Genomic DNA, 15,501 nt, shown 5'->3' with positions numbered 1-15,501 from the left:
ATACTGTAAATCCAGTCAGAGGTGGTATTTGCTGGTTCTCCAAACTATTCAAAATTTCCATTATTGGTTCTCCAGAACTGGTCAGAACCTGCTGAATACCATCTCTGGCTATAACTGGAAGATTAACATCTTCCTTTTCCTGGCAAGTGCTTGCTCTTATCCTGCCTTGTGTGTTGGTGTGTGTGTGTGTGTGTGTGTGTGTGTGTGTGTTGGGGTGTTTGTGTGTAAAATGTTCCACCAATCATTACACTTCATTTTTTTCATTATTATTATTATTTTTCTATTCCTCATATATCTCATATATTTCAGCCTAAATTTTTCACTAAAGATAAGTAGTGTATTTTATATAGATACAAGAGCATTTATCTCTATTACTGAGAAATCAGCTTCCTGCCAGGCAGCTAAGGAAAGCTATAGGCTTTTAGAATTTTACCTGTTGGTTTAAAGCAATTTCTCAAGCAATTTGGCATGTATAATATGTTTGCTTGTTTATTTATTCAATTTCTAAAGCCACTTATCTCAGTCGGTGACTCTGGATGGCTTACAATTCAAAAAAATATATTGCAATTAAGCCACTAAAACATTTTAAAACAACAAAATAAAAACATCCAGACTAAATATACATAGTAGCCAAGATGCAGGTAGTCCTCACCTTATGACCATAATCGAGCCCAAAATTTCTATTGCTAAGTGAGACATTTGTTAAGTGAATTTTGCCCCCATTTTACGACTTTTCTTGCCATGGTTGTTAAAATAATTCACTGCAGTGGTGAAGTTAGTTACACAGTTGTTAAGTAAATCTGGCTTCCCAACTGACTTTGCTTTTCAGAACGTCGCAAAAGAGGATAACGAGACCTTGGGGGCACTGCAACCATTATAAATATGAACCAGTTGCTAAGCATCCAAATTTTGATCATGTGACCATGGAAGGTGCTGCAAGTGTGAAAAATGACCATAAGTTACTTTTTCAGTGCTGTTGTAACTTTGAATGGTCATTAAATGAACTGTTGTAAGTTAGGGACTATCTGTGTGTGGCTAGTTAGCAATACAACCAGAAAACAGGGCCCTTAACACATTCAGCACCTCAGACTCAAGAACATAGGCAGGTTTTTAGGATCTTATGAAAGGCTAACAGGGTTGGAGCCATTCTAATCCCCCAAAGGGAGGATGATCCTTTGAGCAGGGACCACTGTAGAAAAAGTCCATCTTCTCATCCCTGCCAGCCAGCACTCATGTTGTACAGAAAAGATCTCCAAATTTAGAGATTTTTGCAAAACCTAACCTAAACACAAGTATGATCTAAAAGCATGATCTGTTTCATTGCCTGTCCCAAGTTTAATTTCTTCCATTTGTGCACTCTATGAACCCTACAATTATTATGAGGCAGGAAAGCAGGGGAGCAGTTCCTTTTCTACCACTTAATTAAAGCAACTCCCCCCAAATGATCTAGCTCTAGCAATCTATGATGAAAACTTATTTTCAATCACCTCCAATTTTTCTTTTTGTTTCTGCTGAAATTCTATGGGAGACTTCTAATACTGCTTATAATTTGATGAATTAATCTCCCTACTTCTCTGCATGAAAGCCACTTAAGCTTAACTTGGAGAACTATGTTTCAGGAACCAATTTCAGTGTTTAAATCCAACTCTCTCATAATTAATCACTCAAAATTTCCCCTGTGTATTTCCACCTTCGTATCTTTCTTTAATTGTTTCTCTTTTCTGTAACTTCTCCTTAATTTTTTGCATCCAATTTTATCTTGCTAAGCACTATCGTTACCAGTTTTGTAGATTACCTTCACAGTCTATTTTGCCCTTGTGCTGCACTCAGACATAAGAATTAATAATTTCCCTTTCTTTTTCTTTGTTTTGTACTTTTTCACAGGGAAAAGATTGATATCTGCAAACATAATGAATTCTGCAAGTGATTTCAAAGAATTAGCCATGCTACATAACTTCAGACTGTGACCACAAAGATTTTATGCTCCGCAAACATCAAATATGAATATGTGAATCTGTGTTTTTGAAGAATGCCCCTGACAAAACCTATGTCTATTGTAATGTGCAAAGGTTTAACTGGAGAGTGTTTACACATTGTTGAACTTTGATTAGCATTTTTATGTTATTTTGGAAAATAATAGAGAAATATTACATTTTTCATGACATTTGTATCTCACTTTTTGGCGAAGGAAGGATTTAATTAAAATGACTCCTGTGAAAACTATAAAATTAACCATACAGGAATGAAGGGAATAAGTGATAGACAGAACGTTTCCATCAGGAAAAGTTTGCTGGTCTATAATTGCTCACTTTGCATATGATAGTTTATGAGGGGAAAGAAAGGATATATTAATTAGGATACTACCCAATCTGCATCTTCAGTTTAAAACACACTTGAGAGATAGCATGCCTCTTCAGTATCTAAATTTCCCCTCCTGTGAAAGATAGAATATCAGGGAAAAATCATTTAACACACATGTTTGACAGGTAAATTCCTTATGTATAAAGAGCTTGTGGGAAGCATTTAGCTATGCAAGTATTCCAAGGAGCTTAACTTATTGTACACCTCTCAACTGTTTTTGTTATCAGCTGAATGCTGAGATGTGAAAAACATTACAGCAGCTGATTTTGATGATAAATGAAGGAAATATTACCTCCTCCAAACTTTCTATCTGATTTGGCTTGAAATGTGAGGAGTTTCATGGGAGCTCAAATATGTTTTGGGAGTATTTTTTTCAAATCACTTCATACATTTTTATTATATCATTATAAAAATGGAATCATGAAAAATTACATTAGTCTTCTCAGGTTCACTTGATATTGCATAATAAATATAATGTAGTAGATGTAGTATAATAAATATAGATTATATTAAACTATACTATACTATTGCTATGCCATGCTACGCTATAAATTATATTATATTGTGGTTTTTAGGGAAGGATGTATAGCACAGTGTACTCCAATTTTTCTATGCAACAACATTCCTGCCAAGTAGGTTGCACTGAGTAAGAATATCTGGATCAAGATCACTCATTGAGTGTCTAGGCTGAGGGTGGACTTAAACCCACACCTTCCTGGTCCTAGTCCAACATCTTAATCACTTTACCACTCCAGCTGTAGTTAGTCCCAGGCAGAATCTCTGCTGTTAATCAAGAACCATATTGTTTCTTCAAGCAATTTATTTATTTACCTATTTATTCATTTTGTCAACTGCTTACAAGATAATAGGTATAAGTAAAAACATAGTTATGAATACATGGATACATATAAGAAAAATAAAAAATAAAAGAAACAATAGGACAGGGGCAGTAGGCACGTTGGTGCGCTTATGCACGCCCCCTACAGACCTCTTAGGAAAGGGGTGAGGTCAATAGTAGACAGTCTAAGGTTAAAGTTTTTGGGGTTTGGGGAAGAAACCACAGAATCAGGCAGAGTATTCCAGACATTGACCACTCTGTTGCTGAAGTAATGTTGTTCATTGCAAATTTCTCAGCAATCCCTAGTCTGTGATTTATAAATTTATTTTCTTAAACTGTTGATGTGAAGTATATTCAACTTTATTGATCAATAACAGGGAACTTTTTGGAATGCAAGCCAGACTTGTAATGAATTAAGTTTTAAAGGGAGCAGGCACTAAAAGTTACAGTAATCTTAGAGACCCGTCCCAACTTTCTTTAAAATCTTTGAACCTTTTGAAGTTTTCTTTTCTCTCTTCTGACACTTTAAAGAACAATGACTGACCACATTTCTATCAGGCTCCCTCAGGACAAAGAGAGTTTCTTTTAATGTGCAGCCTGACAGATCTTAAAAAGTCATTGTTGTTGTGTTTCTTTGTCTTAGACTTCTTTCAATATCCCAGTATTTCTTTGTTTCACTGTTTGGTTTATAACAGTTTCTTTCACACCTTTAAAGTATGGTTTAGAATGAAGCAGTCAGTAATAAACCTGAACAAACTCCAGATTATTCTATAGGTTTACTTCACCCACGATGGATCATTTGGAAGAGACATGGAATAAAAGATAAAAGAAAATGAAATTGAAGACAATGAACTATTCAACTCTGTAGTGTTTTCAGAATAAATGTTCTACCAAGTTCAGTGAAGTTAAACTTTCAGGGAAGTGTAATTAGGGCTGTGACCTAAAAATCACACTTGGGATCCAAAGATAGTTTATGTTTCTCAAGCAATGATGCTTCATACTGCATAGTAAAGTATGCCTGAATCTAAAGAGACTTTCAAATGCTCGTGATCTGGCATAGTTTTCTTCAAAGTGTTGAAGAAAAATCTTGTTTTTCCTAACAAAACTCCTTCTAGATCAGGGGTGTTGTGTTTGACCTTGGAGGGATGGGGTAGGCAAGGCCAGATCAATGTCACTTGGGTTGGGGGAGCCTGTGGTGGCCTGTGTGCTCTGCCAATGAAAACAGGCTCCTGAGCTCCATTTTTGGCTGCAATGGCCTCCTGCAACCCTCTGCCAGAGAAAACGGAGCTTGGGAGGGCCACCCACAACCCTTGTATCAGAGGTGGTATTCAGACGGTTCTGACCAGTTCTGGAGAACCGGTAGCAGAAATGTTGAGTAGTTCGGAGAACTGGTAAATACCACCTCTGACTGGAGACTTTACAGTATCCTTCCCCTGCCATGGCCACCAAGCCACGGCCACAGAACTGGTAGTAAAAAAAAAATTGAATCCCACCACTGCCTTGCATGCTCAGCTGCAGTGGCTTCCTGCAACCCTCTGCCAATGAAAATGGAACTCGGGAGGGTCGCCCATGGCCCTCCCCAGCTCTGTTTTTGCTGGCAGAGGCACCTCATGCCAGTCCTTTACTGTTTCCAGGGTAGCCCCGCGAGCCAGATCTAAATACCATGTGGGTCAGATCCAGCTCCCAGGGCTTGAGTTTGACACCCCTATTCTAGATGTTAAGTTTTCCTTTTTGAAGTATTATTCATATATAAATACATACAGAAAGAACTGAAATATTGTACCACATTTTAATCACTCTTTTGAAACCTCAAGTGGAATTAATATAGATGAAGGAGTATTGTTGTGCACATATAGATAACTGTATTTAAACATTTTCTATCTGATAATGGGAAATAAGTACTTAGTTGAAATTGTTTTCCAAAATATTTTTGCTGCCCTCAAGTATATAGGGGTGAGTCTTATTACAATCACAATGACTGTTGCAGTATCATTTTATAGTTAAGGTCATCTTCAAATTATTGATTACTTGTTTAAAGCATTTCATGAACAAAGCTAAGGTTAAAATACTTGCCTGGGTGAGCATTCCCCTTACAGTGCAAGAGATGAATTTTTAATTGCAATTTGGCAAACAGAATTTAAAACTGTGAATAAATGCATGATTGGCATTTGATTTTATATCTCTGTGTTTCTGTAAAATAGTTTTTTTTATAAGACAGTGTGTATGTTTCTTTTTTATATAATCTTTCTAAATATTATCAGATTTTTTTCAATATCTTCTGAATTTCCTATTTTGAATATAAATTTTATTTTTTCTTCTTCTGCCTAAACTTAAATGTCTAGCTATTTCAGGCTAAATTACATAGAAAGTGTCAATTAAACAAGGTAATCAATTATTTTTCATTATATTCATTGTAGTTTCCTGTGCTTGGTGAATTTAAAGCAATCATCAGTGCTGATACATTAGCTTGAATATATTCAGTAAGAATTAAGAATAACTTTGTAATAATGATTAAACTGAAAAATAAAGGAATAACGCAGTTCATTATATCACTTGCTATTGAAACAGAAAACACTAATATGCAGTTCAACAATGAAAAGTAAATATGAGCAGGTTACAAATATTTAATAGGCAACACACATTAATATAACTAGGTACCAAGTCTTAAGGCAGAAGATCTCTAATAAAATAAAGTAACGATATTTTTTATGAAGATGAAAGGGATGGATGTCCTTGATTCATCAATAACACCATTTTTTTAAAAAAATGTCATCTAAAATAATGAAGAAAATAGCAATTTCATTATACTGTCCCTTATTTCAAAAAAAGAAAAGAACAAGGAAGGAATGAAGGAAGGAAGAAAGAAAGGAAGGAAGGAAGGAAGGAAGGAAGGAAGGAAGGAAGGAAGGAAGGAAGGAAGGAAGGAAGGAAGGAAGGATAGAACAAATACATCTAAGCACAAAAATAGAGTTTAGGGGTATATTATACAGTAAGAAGAGATCTTGCATAAAGTTGTATTGAACAAAACTTTCCTTTTAATCTTCATTTTTCCTTTTTTCTCTCTCCTCCCTTCCCTTCTAAATGACAATTTACCTACACTTTATATTCTATAACAACGTTTATCTTTAAGTTTAGGACAACAAATAAGCATCATTATCTATTGTTCTAATGAGGTTTTACCCCTTTTGCCCCTTAGTACCTTCACAAATATTAATAAAAGGAACACTTTTCCTTTTACAATAATAACAATAAATGCTGGTAAACTTGATGTTGTAAAGGGTAGGAGAGTGTGCTCTTACTTCATGTAGCTTCCTGAGGAAAATTGTTTTTTTCCCCCTCTTAAAATCATGGTGAGAAGGCAGTAATCCTGTTTCTGATGTTTTACACATTCTATAAAATTATTTTTAAAATAATTTCAGGATCTTATTCAAGGAATATGGGCAATAGTTTACAGATTGAAGTATTATATTGCTACCACTACAAAACAGTATACGGTGTAGTTATTCTCATATCTAACATGTTTTATGTTTAAACTTGTAAGACTGATAATACAATTCATTCTGTCATATCATATTAGGCTAACCTTCTAGGCATGGAAGGTCATCTGAAAAATATGACTTCAATACCTTTTCCAACATTGAATATAGTACTGAATATTTGATCATGATAGTCATTTACAATTGCAATAACATTGCTTTTTTTAAGGTACACATGTCAAGGGGAGAGATAGAGACTTGAGCAATGAATTTGACACATGAGTAAGAAACATCAAAAAGGTAATTTAATATATACATTCTGAATAAAAGAATGTTGAGCGGGAAGAAATACACTGATTAATACAGAAGGGAAGACACAGAAAATGGCATAGCTGACCCCAGTACACAGGAAAATGAGAGATGATGGGTAACTTGTAGAAGGACTTAAGTTGAAGAGATAATAAGATTTAAAATATGATGATTTGACAAGTCTCGCAGCAAGATGGAGTCAGTACAGGGGATATTGCTAATGGATTGAAGAAGGAAGCAATTACAGGAGAAACAATAACCAAAAATATTGTGATTGGATTGGCATGGACAACTGCTAATTAAAGCTAAAAAACAACAACAAACTAAATTTCAGATTTACTGGAATGAGAAAGCTATATTGATATGTAATATTAGATGGGCAGGCCCAAAATCAGGATAGATATTTGGTGATACTTCTAAGCTGAGGGTTTTTTTTTTATTGTTTCACATCTATAGACAGAATCTTACCAAATTGAAGCACTCTACTATCTGCATCTACCATGTATTCTGAGAACTATTGGGGAGGGACTGTCTTCAATCTCTTTCTCTCATACAAAACAACCGAACTGAGCTGTCTCTTATTACTCTGTAATATACCTCTTCTCCCTCTTGGGAATCCAGCTTACTATACTACATCACATGTATTCCTATATTAAATTATGAAATGTGATATGACAAGGATGGCAGTTTTATAAGTGGTACAAAGAAAAGTAGGCAAAGGAAAGTTTCTAGCCTGGTATAGATTCATATATATAGGACATTATTTTGTAAAGTATCTGGGCATTTTCTTTGCATATCCCCAAAGTCATTTACCTCGACAGTGCACTCCTTCATCATACTCATCAGGACAATCATAAACGCCATTGCAGAGTTGAGACATGTGAATACATCTGTTTGAGCCAGTACATTTGATATGATTCAGGGGACACTTGAATTCTATTTTTTCAGGACCTAAAATAATAGAAAAGGGTAATTAATAAGCAGTTTAATTCTGTTCGGATGCACAAGGATTACTAATATAAAGAAAATACTGTACAATCGTGTATTTGCATAATGTTCCCACTTTTATGCTAGCTACAATCTTTATTATGCATTAGTTCTGCCATGCAGCTTTTCTATGCATTACTAGCAGAATTATAGTTTCTTAATAAGGATTAACATAATTAAAGGAAAATCAACTGCTTAAACAGGATTATTTTAAAACTACACAATTTATCACTTTTGTGGCAGACTTACTTTCTCCTAAAGTTTAAAGAAGCTGAAATTTATATCTGGCAAAATTAAGGACAGTGATTAAATTGTGGCAAACTTTATTTAATTATTATTTTTCAATATAATTACAACAAGAGCTTGGGGTTCTAATATTAGCCAGCATGAGTCAATAATTCAGAGAAGATATAAAAAATATCATCTCAACAAACAGACATTATTACACACAAACACCACACACAAACAGGCATAGCTGCTAACATTTTTAAAATATTTACAAATTATTATTTAAGATCTTTATAAAAATATTGCTTTAATTCTATTTTTCCCAGACAATGGTTGAGATTTAGAATGGGTCTGAATGAGTTTGGGTATCCATACAATGAAATGTGTATTGTTTTGTTTTTTTTAGACAAATCCTGGCAAGCAGCATAAATTATTATTATGAAGATTTTTTTCTCTACATAACTTCTCATACTCTCTATTCAAATGCAAAGTTTATATAGAAAAATACATTAATTCTTATATCTATCTAGATCTATAATATCTATATCATCTATATCTATATCTGTCTATAAACATTAATCTGTTAAAGAAGAAAAAGTAGATTTCAAAATATGGAATTAATTTGCAGGGAGTTCTGGAAACTGAATATGGTTATATAATGCTAGTCCTACCATTTGCAGATAAAATGACCATTAACTCAGTGAAGGGATGCATTATTTTTTGGGTTCTGTGGATGTGGCTTGGTGGGCGTGGCAGGGGAAGGATACTGTAAAATCTCCAGTCAGAGGTGGTATTTGCCGGTTCTCCGAACTACTAAAAATTTCCGCTACCGGTTCTCCAGAACTGGTCAGAGCCTGCTGAATACCACCTCTGCATTAACTGCTTGAATTACTTTAGTTCCATAAGTCACCTGCTATGTCTGCAAGCCATTTGATATTTATTGTAGGATATAATATTATCAACTGGCATTATAGGGCAAATTAAATATATTTACAGGGGATATTCTGGGTGAAGCAATGGTGATCTAAGTCATCTCCGAAGGAGAAGAGATGATCCTATCATGTACACTAATGTTTGGGAAATGTGCCTGGGTCAACAGAGCCTCTACAGCGATTGCCCACATGCTCTGGACAGCTGTTCCTTGCAAGTAGAACACAGGATTAGGGTTGATTTGTGAATCTGAAAGATGCAGGAACAATGACAGGTTCAAGTTGCAGTGGAGCCTATAAGGACATTGAGTTCACTAAACCTTATTTTCTATAGCACTTTTCTATTAAAACTATTCTAATGCTAATAAAGATCTTTTGAGCAGCAAATCATAATAAACTGATGGTGAGTGATCCTCCATGTCAGTTCAAAGCAAAGAGTTATATAGCAATTTAAAGAATTTGTGATTTATGGCAAAATACCTGATAATAGTTAAATAAATTTTATTAAACAGAGTAAGGAATCCATTAAAATTGAAATCTTATGACTTCTGGGTTTTTTTAATTAAAGAAATCAAATAATACCTTTGTAGGAATGTAGACTTTTTAGGCTTTCAATGAGGACAGAATTGGTTAATTTTGAAAAATGAAGACATAAAATAAATTTGAAACAGACCATGTGATCATGGAAATACAGAGTTCTAGAAGAGACCAAAGTCATAAAGACTAGAGAGGATAAAAAAGAAAAAAATATTTTCTTTTTGTTCTTGATGTAATGATATTACTAGAAAAAATGAAATGACAGCAAAACCACAGCTTTGAAGTTGACACAGGATGACAGTAAATACATATTACATTTGAAAGATTTCTAAGGATAAGGAACTAGGGAAAAAATTCACATCTACAACAACAGCAACAATGTCTGCTTATGTGAACGTATTGTTTAAAAGAGATTTCAATGAAAAAAGATGGAAGAATCTATAGGATAACTGAATAGATTAGTAAACAAAATTAAAGTCAATGTGGAAGTCTTGCAAAACAAAATAGAGGTTGCAGAAAATAAGAGAGATACACAATAGAGAGGAAATGCAGATATTAAGTCAAGAGATGAACAAAAAAGTACGCTATCGAAACTTTCAAAAAATTTCTACAATAGAAAGAAGAAAATATGGATGGCAACCATGCCCTACAATAGCACCTTAAAGTCAAATTAAGGATTAAGAATGTCAGCTAATTGGCACAAAAGAAAAGAATATCAAATGATCTTGTTTGAGCAGAGATAAGATAACAAATATTCTTATAAAATCCTGGAAATCCTTTAAGGACTTTTTGGTGAAATTGAATAGAACCATTACTATTTTTGCTGATGGAATCAGCAGATAAGAGATATGGGAAGAAGTGATCTATGTAATGTAACTTTAAAGGGGAAGAGAGATATTAAGTTTACTTGTAATTGGTGTAAAGAAAATAAGAAATAACCTCCTTCATATTTTTATTTCTGGTTTTCTCTCTTTCCATCTCTTTTTTTAATTTTCTGCCCTTCCTATCCCTTCTTCTACTTTTTCTTTCTTTTCTTTTCTTGTTTCATTTTAGATTATCTTTTATTACTGCTAAAATTTCATAAAAAGTATTGTTATAAAAGGAAGACATACAATTGATATTCTATGCAAGATATATTAGGCAAATATGAAAAAAAAATACTGAAGTAAATTATGGGAGAAATGTACTTCAGTTGCCCTGCTTTGACTATCAGCTTCACATTGCTAGTCCCAGTCAATAGTTATATACAAAAACCAACCTGCTAACCCCTGTATGACATAGCTACCTCAGTTTTATACTTGAGGCTGGATCACAGCATGAGTAAAGCTCTTGGAGCTACTTGCACTTTTGAAGAAAGCTAACCCATCGCAAGATACCTGACATAATATCTAAAAGCAACCAGCAATCCAAACGAAAATATTTCTGCAGCAATTTCATAACGTCAAACACCCGTGGTATCTTTCTGCAATGTTATACAGTGATGTTTGATTAATGACTGTAATTAAGGCAAAGTAGCACCATACTTAAGCTAGAAAGATTAATCCACACAAATACCATTAAATCCATGTTTCATACGTGTAGGCTGAAATGAACATGCTATATTCCTGAAGAATAGAGTATTTGGGCAATAAATTCAAACCCATAAAGAAGCAATGAAAGGAGATTTTTGAAATGGATAAAAGTATAATTTCCATGCACTTTATAGAGCGATGAAGTTTTAATTTATTAAGCCTTTTACTAAAATAAGTATCAATTCCTAAATCTCCATTACTGAACACATTCAAACTACCAGCGCTTTCTTATTTTTCTCTTTACAGAAATATATATGAAAACTTTAAACAGCTAATACATCAAAATAGCTCAATGAGTGGTTGACCAAAGATTATTTGTGGTAGCCAGAATGTTCATCTCAGTCAAGAAATTTCGTTTTTCATTCATCTGTTCCTAGAGATTTAATAATCTGTAGAGTTGTTATGCCCTTTCATTAAATTGTATTAGCTTTCAGTGTCACAACTTTGCGACAATTGTTTATTTGCTATTAGTCTACCCATTTCATTGGTCCTTAAATAAATCAAAATTTATTATTTATTTAGCTTATGGCAAATAAATTAAGAGAAGACTGCTTATGTCATACAGTTTTCTGGAACATAGGCAGAACATGACACATCTTCAAACCTCAGCAGTTTTATCAGTTATTACATTCAAATCTCAACACCTTTCAGTGATTGAGATTTATCAACAACTATTTAATATACAGGTTGCATCAAAAGTCAGTCGCTAGGGTCAAATCACAATATTTTTATTAATATTTTTACAGAAAAAAATGCTGCTGGACTGAATGTTCAGAGGTCTACACCAAACATGTAAAAAAGAAAATGGCAACCAATCTGAATTCGTAAGGCAATTTATATGATGAATTGTCTGAGAGGGCGGAACTGGTGTTGTGGCGGTACAGCATGCAATCTTTAAGCTCTAAGATCGCTGCTGATATCTCCATTGCAGGACGGTCCCAATGGACCTAAACCGTCCTGTAGAGAAGGTGACTGAGGAGGGCACATCCTGTCAATCCCAGGGACATCGCAAAGTCCCTGGTAGATCCAGGAGAAGCCCTTTTTTCCCGTGGCAGAGAGGCAGCCATTAAAGCTGCTGAAGCTGGGACAGCTCCTGAACGGAAGAAAGCTGGAAAGAAAGTGTGTCAGTTTGGTGAGATAATTTTCTACTTATTTTTTTTCTGAAGAGAACACCCTAAAAGACTAAAAATTAAATTTAAAAGTGAAGATAAAAGTGCTCAAGAGGCGAGATTAAGCACAAATTAAACCTGAAGGGTTTTTTTCTTTTTATTAGAACTTTGGATTTTTGTAAAAACTTTTCGATTTTTAAACTGGACTGGTCTTTCCTTTTTAATTTTTAATTTTTTCCTTTCAAAATAACTTTTTGGAAACAAAAATTTTTTCTCTTGTTTCTTCTCTTTAATAATTTTAGACTCTTTTTATTTTGTTATTTTTTTATTCCTGGTTTTAATATTAGAGGGGAAGGGAAAGGAAAGGGAACCTGGAGGCTTGGATACATTGTTTTCCTTTCTTTCTTGTTGATATATTTGGTGTTACATTCAAGGACACTGTGCTTTCCATTGAAAAGATACTGGGAAGAGCATGTAGATTGTTTGCAGGTGCTCTTCTGTGGAAATACTGATAGATGGAGTCTGGATTTGAAATTGAAGAAAGAAGATTGAAGTGACCTTGAAAACAGAACTGGAAATTTTGTTTTTTTTTATTTAGTAAAGAGCCTCGAACATTTAGTAGCAGTGCTTTGCTTACTGACAGAATTGCATTTTCTCTCTCCCCTTTTTTTCTACTCCCCCACCCAGTTGGTTTTTTTATATTTGGAGTTGAGTCCTTCGATGCAGGAATAAGACTACTTTTTTCCCCTCCCTCCTCCCTTTGTTCTACCTTTTTAGCAAGGGGAATACACAGATTTTTGTCTTTTTAAAAAAAATTCCTAATTTTTTTATTTTTTCATCCTTTTTCCATTTTACTTTTTTTCTTTTTCTTTTTTTCTACATAACTAGAACCAACTGGATTAAGGTATTCAAGTGCCTGAAGATTTTTTTCCCTTCCCTTTTTTATTTTTAGCTTTTTTTTTTTTTTTACTGGAGTGGTAGTTGGCTGCTCTTGCTTTTTCTTCTCAATTTTTCTATTAAGTACTCCAAGATGAGCAGAAAGATACCAGCCTCAGCTTCTTCAATCCCGACTTCTTCCTCCTTACTATCTGGAGGACAACGATCAATACAGGTGATGTTACAACAAGAGAAGGAGAAAGAAGTGACACTGCAGATGATTATGCAAGGAATTCAAAAGATACAAGTAAAAACAGATAATATTGAAAAGAGAACGAATATTGAGCAAAGAACTGAAAAGACAGTTGAGAAAATTGAAACTATTCAACAGATGATGATGCAATACAAGGACAGAATCAAGAAAATTGAAGAACAAGATGTACAAAGAGATAAGAAGATTGGAGATATGGATACCCGACTGAGTGAAGTGGAAAGAGACAAGGGCAGATCTCTGCAATCATTGGGATGGGAAATTGATAGATCAGAATTCTATCTTAGATTTCAAAATATAGAAGAAGAAAAGAGTGAAAACCTTACTGAAATGATGACAGAAATCCTGGCAGAAGCATTAAAGGTAACTAAAGAGAAGATGATAGATGGAAGGGATGAGGTTTTTCGTGTCTATACAAGATATGTGATGAGAAATAAACTGCCAAGAGAAATTCACATCGGATTTATTAAGAAAATAATTAAATCACAAATACTGCAAGCAGCAAGAGAAAAAACACTAAAGTACAAAGATAAAGAAATAGTGGTACTGAAACAGGTACCAAGAAGAGTGAGAGAGATAAGAAGAAAATATTTATTCTTGTCCAAAGTGTTACTTAAGAGAGGGATAAATTACAGATGGCTGATAGCAGAAGGTCTCATGTTTACCTGGCAGGAACAAAGACACAGAATTGGTACAGTTGAAAAAGCTGAGTTATTCTATCTGGAATATTTCAAAGAAAGGGAGGAAGATACAAGAAAATAAGAGTTGTTAATTGAATTTCAAGAGGAATGTATAGCAGTAATTGAAAAAGAAGAAAAAGCCATAGGTGGTGTACCCAGAGAGCAACGAGAACCAAGATCTACTAGAGCAACAAATCCATCTTATAAAGTCTGAAATGGATGGGAGAAAACTGATTACAATTAGTATAAATGGACTGAATTCAGCTATACATTATACATTAGAGATACACTCCCTGTGGAACAAATATATACAGATGATGATGGAAGGATTTTGATGGTGGAGATAATGGACAATAATCTAAAGATACTTTTAATAGCAACTTATACTCCGAATGATAACCAAGAAGATTTTTACAGGAAATTACATAAGAAAATAATGGAACTTGACTATGCTAATATCTGTCTGATGGGAGCTTTTAATGGAATAATAAATGACAAATTAGACTATAAAACACAAAAAACAGCAAAGAAAGCTAGAAAGACATTGCCAAAATCCTTCTTTCGAATGGCAGATGAGATAAACTTAAAAGATGCATGGAGAGAGAGAAATGCAGAAAATAAACAATATACCTTTTATTCAAATAGACATGCATCATGGTCTAGAATAGATATGATATGGATGTCAACAGAATTGCTTTCTAATATACAAGATGTCAACAGAATTGCTTTCTAACATACAAGATGTTGAAATAGAAGCAAGTACCTGGGCAGATCACAATCCAATGACACTTGTATGGAAAGGACAAAAAAGGAGATCTAGATGTATTTTAAATAAGATGATATTAAAGGAAAAAGACTTTAAACAGAAAATGAGAGAGAATTGACTTTCTTCTTTAAAGAAAACACAAAAGATGATACATCATTACAGAACCTCTGGGACACAATGAAGGCTTATACAAGAGGCTCGATAATGGACTATACAAGGAAAAGAAATATAAAACAGAAAAAAAGTTTAAAATATTGGAAAATGACTACAAGAAGTTGGAAAAAGAACTACAGAAATTTCCACAAAAAAGGACATTAAAATTAAAATGGACATAACTAAACATAACATGGGGCTAATGGAAAAAGAAGAAATAGCACAAAAAAATTATAAATGCTAAGCAGAACTATTTTGAAGATGCAAACAAACCAGGCAGATGGCTAGAATATAAATTGAGAAAGGAAAGAGACTCGAGAAGCATAAATCAATTGATAAACAAACAAGGACATGTATGCTATGGAAATGCGGAGAAGAAAAAAATTATTCAAGATTATTATGGAAAACTG

General features: G+C 33.9%; 1 protein-coding gene across 1 annotated transcript in view; it reads right to left on the bottom strand.

Annotated features, from left to right (window-relative positions):
- Positions 1-15,501, bottom strand: part of LOC148127996 (low-density lipoprotein receptor-related protein 1B-like) — a 363,162-nt gene that overhangs the window by 188,902 nt on the left and 158,759 nt on the right. Inside the window, exon 3 of the mRNA XM_087925379.1 lies at positions 7,798-7,935. Coding sequence (XP_087781505.1) covers positions 7,798-7,935 — 138 coding nt within the window. The remainder of the gene's footprint in view (positions 1-7,797; positions 7,936-15,501) is intronic.

This window comes from Pseudonaja textilis, chromosome 1 (assembly GCF_049901715.1).
Source record: "Pseudonaja textilis isolate UNSWEBS1 chromosome 1, rPseTex1.2, whole genome shotgun sequence".
In the NCBI taxonomy this organism is placed as follows: domain Eukaryota; kingdom Metazoa; phylum Chordata; class Lepidosauria; order Squamata; family Elapidae; genus Pseudonaja; species Pseudonaja textilis.
The sequence above is the reverse complement of the archived record's forward strand: the minus strand, read 5'-3'. Positions and strand labels throughout refer to the sequence as shown.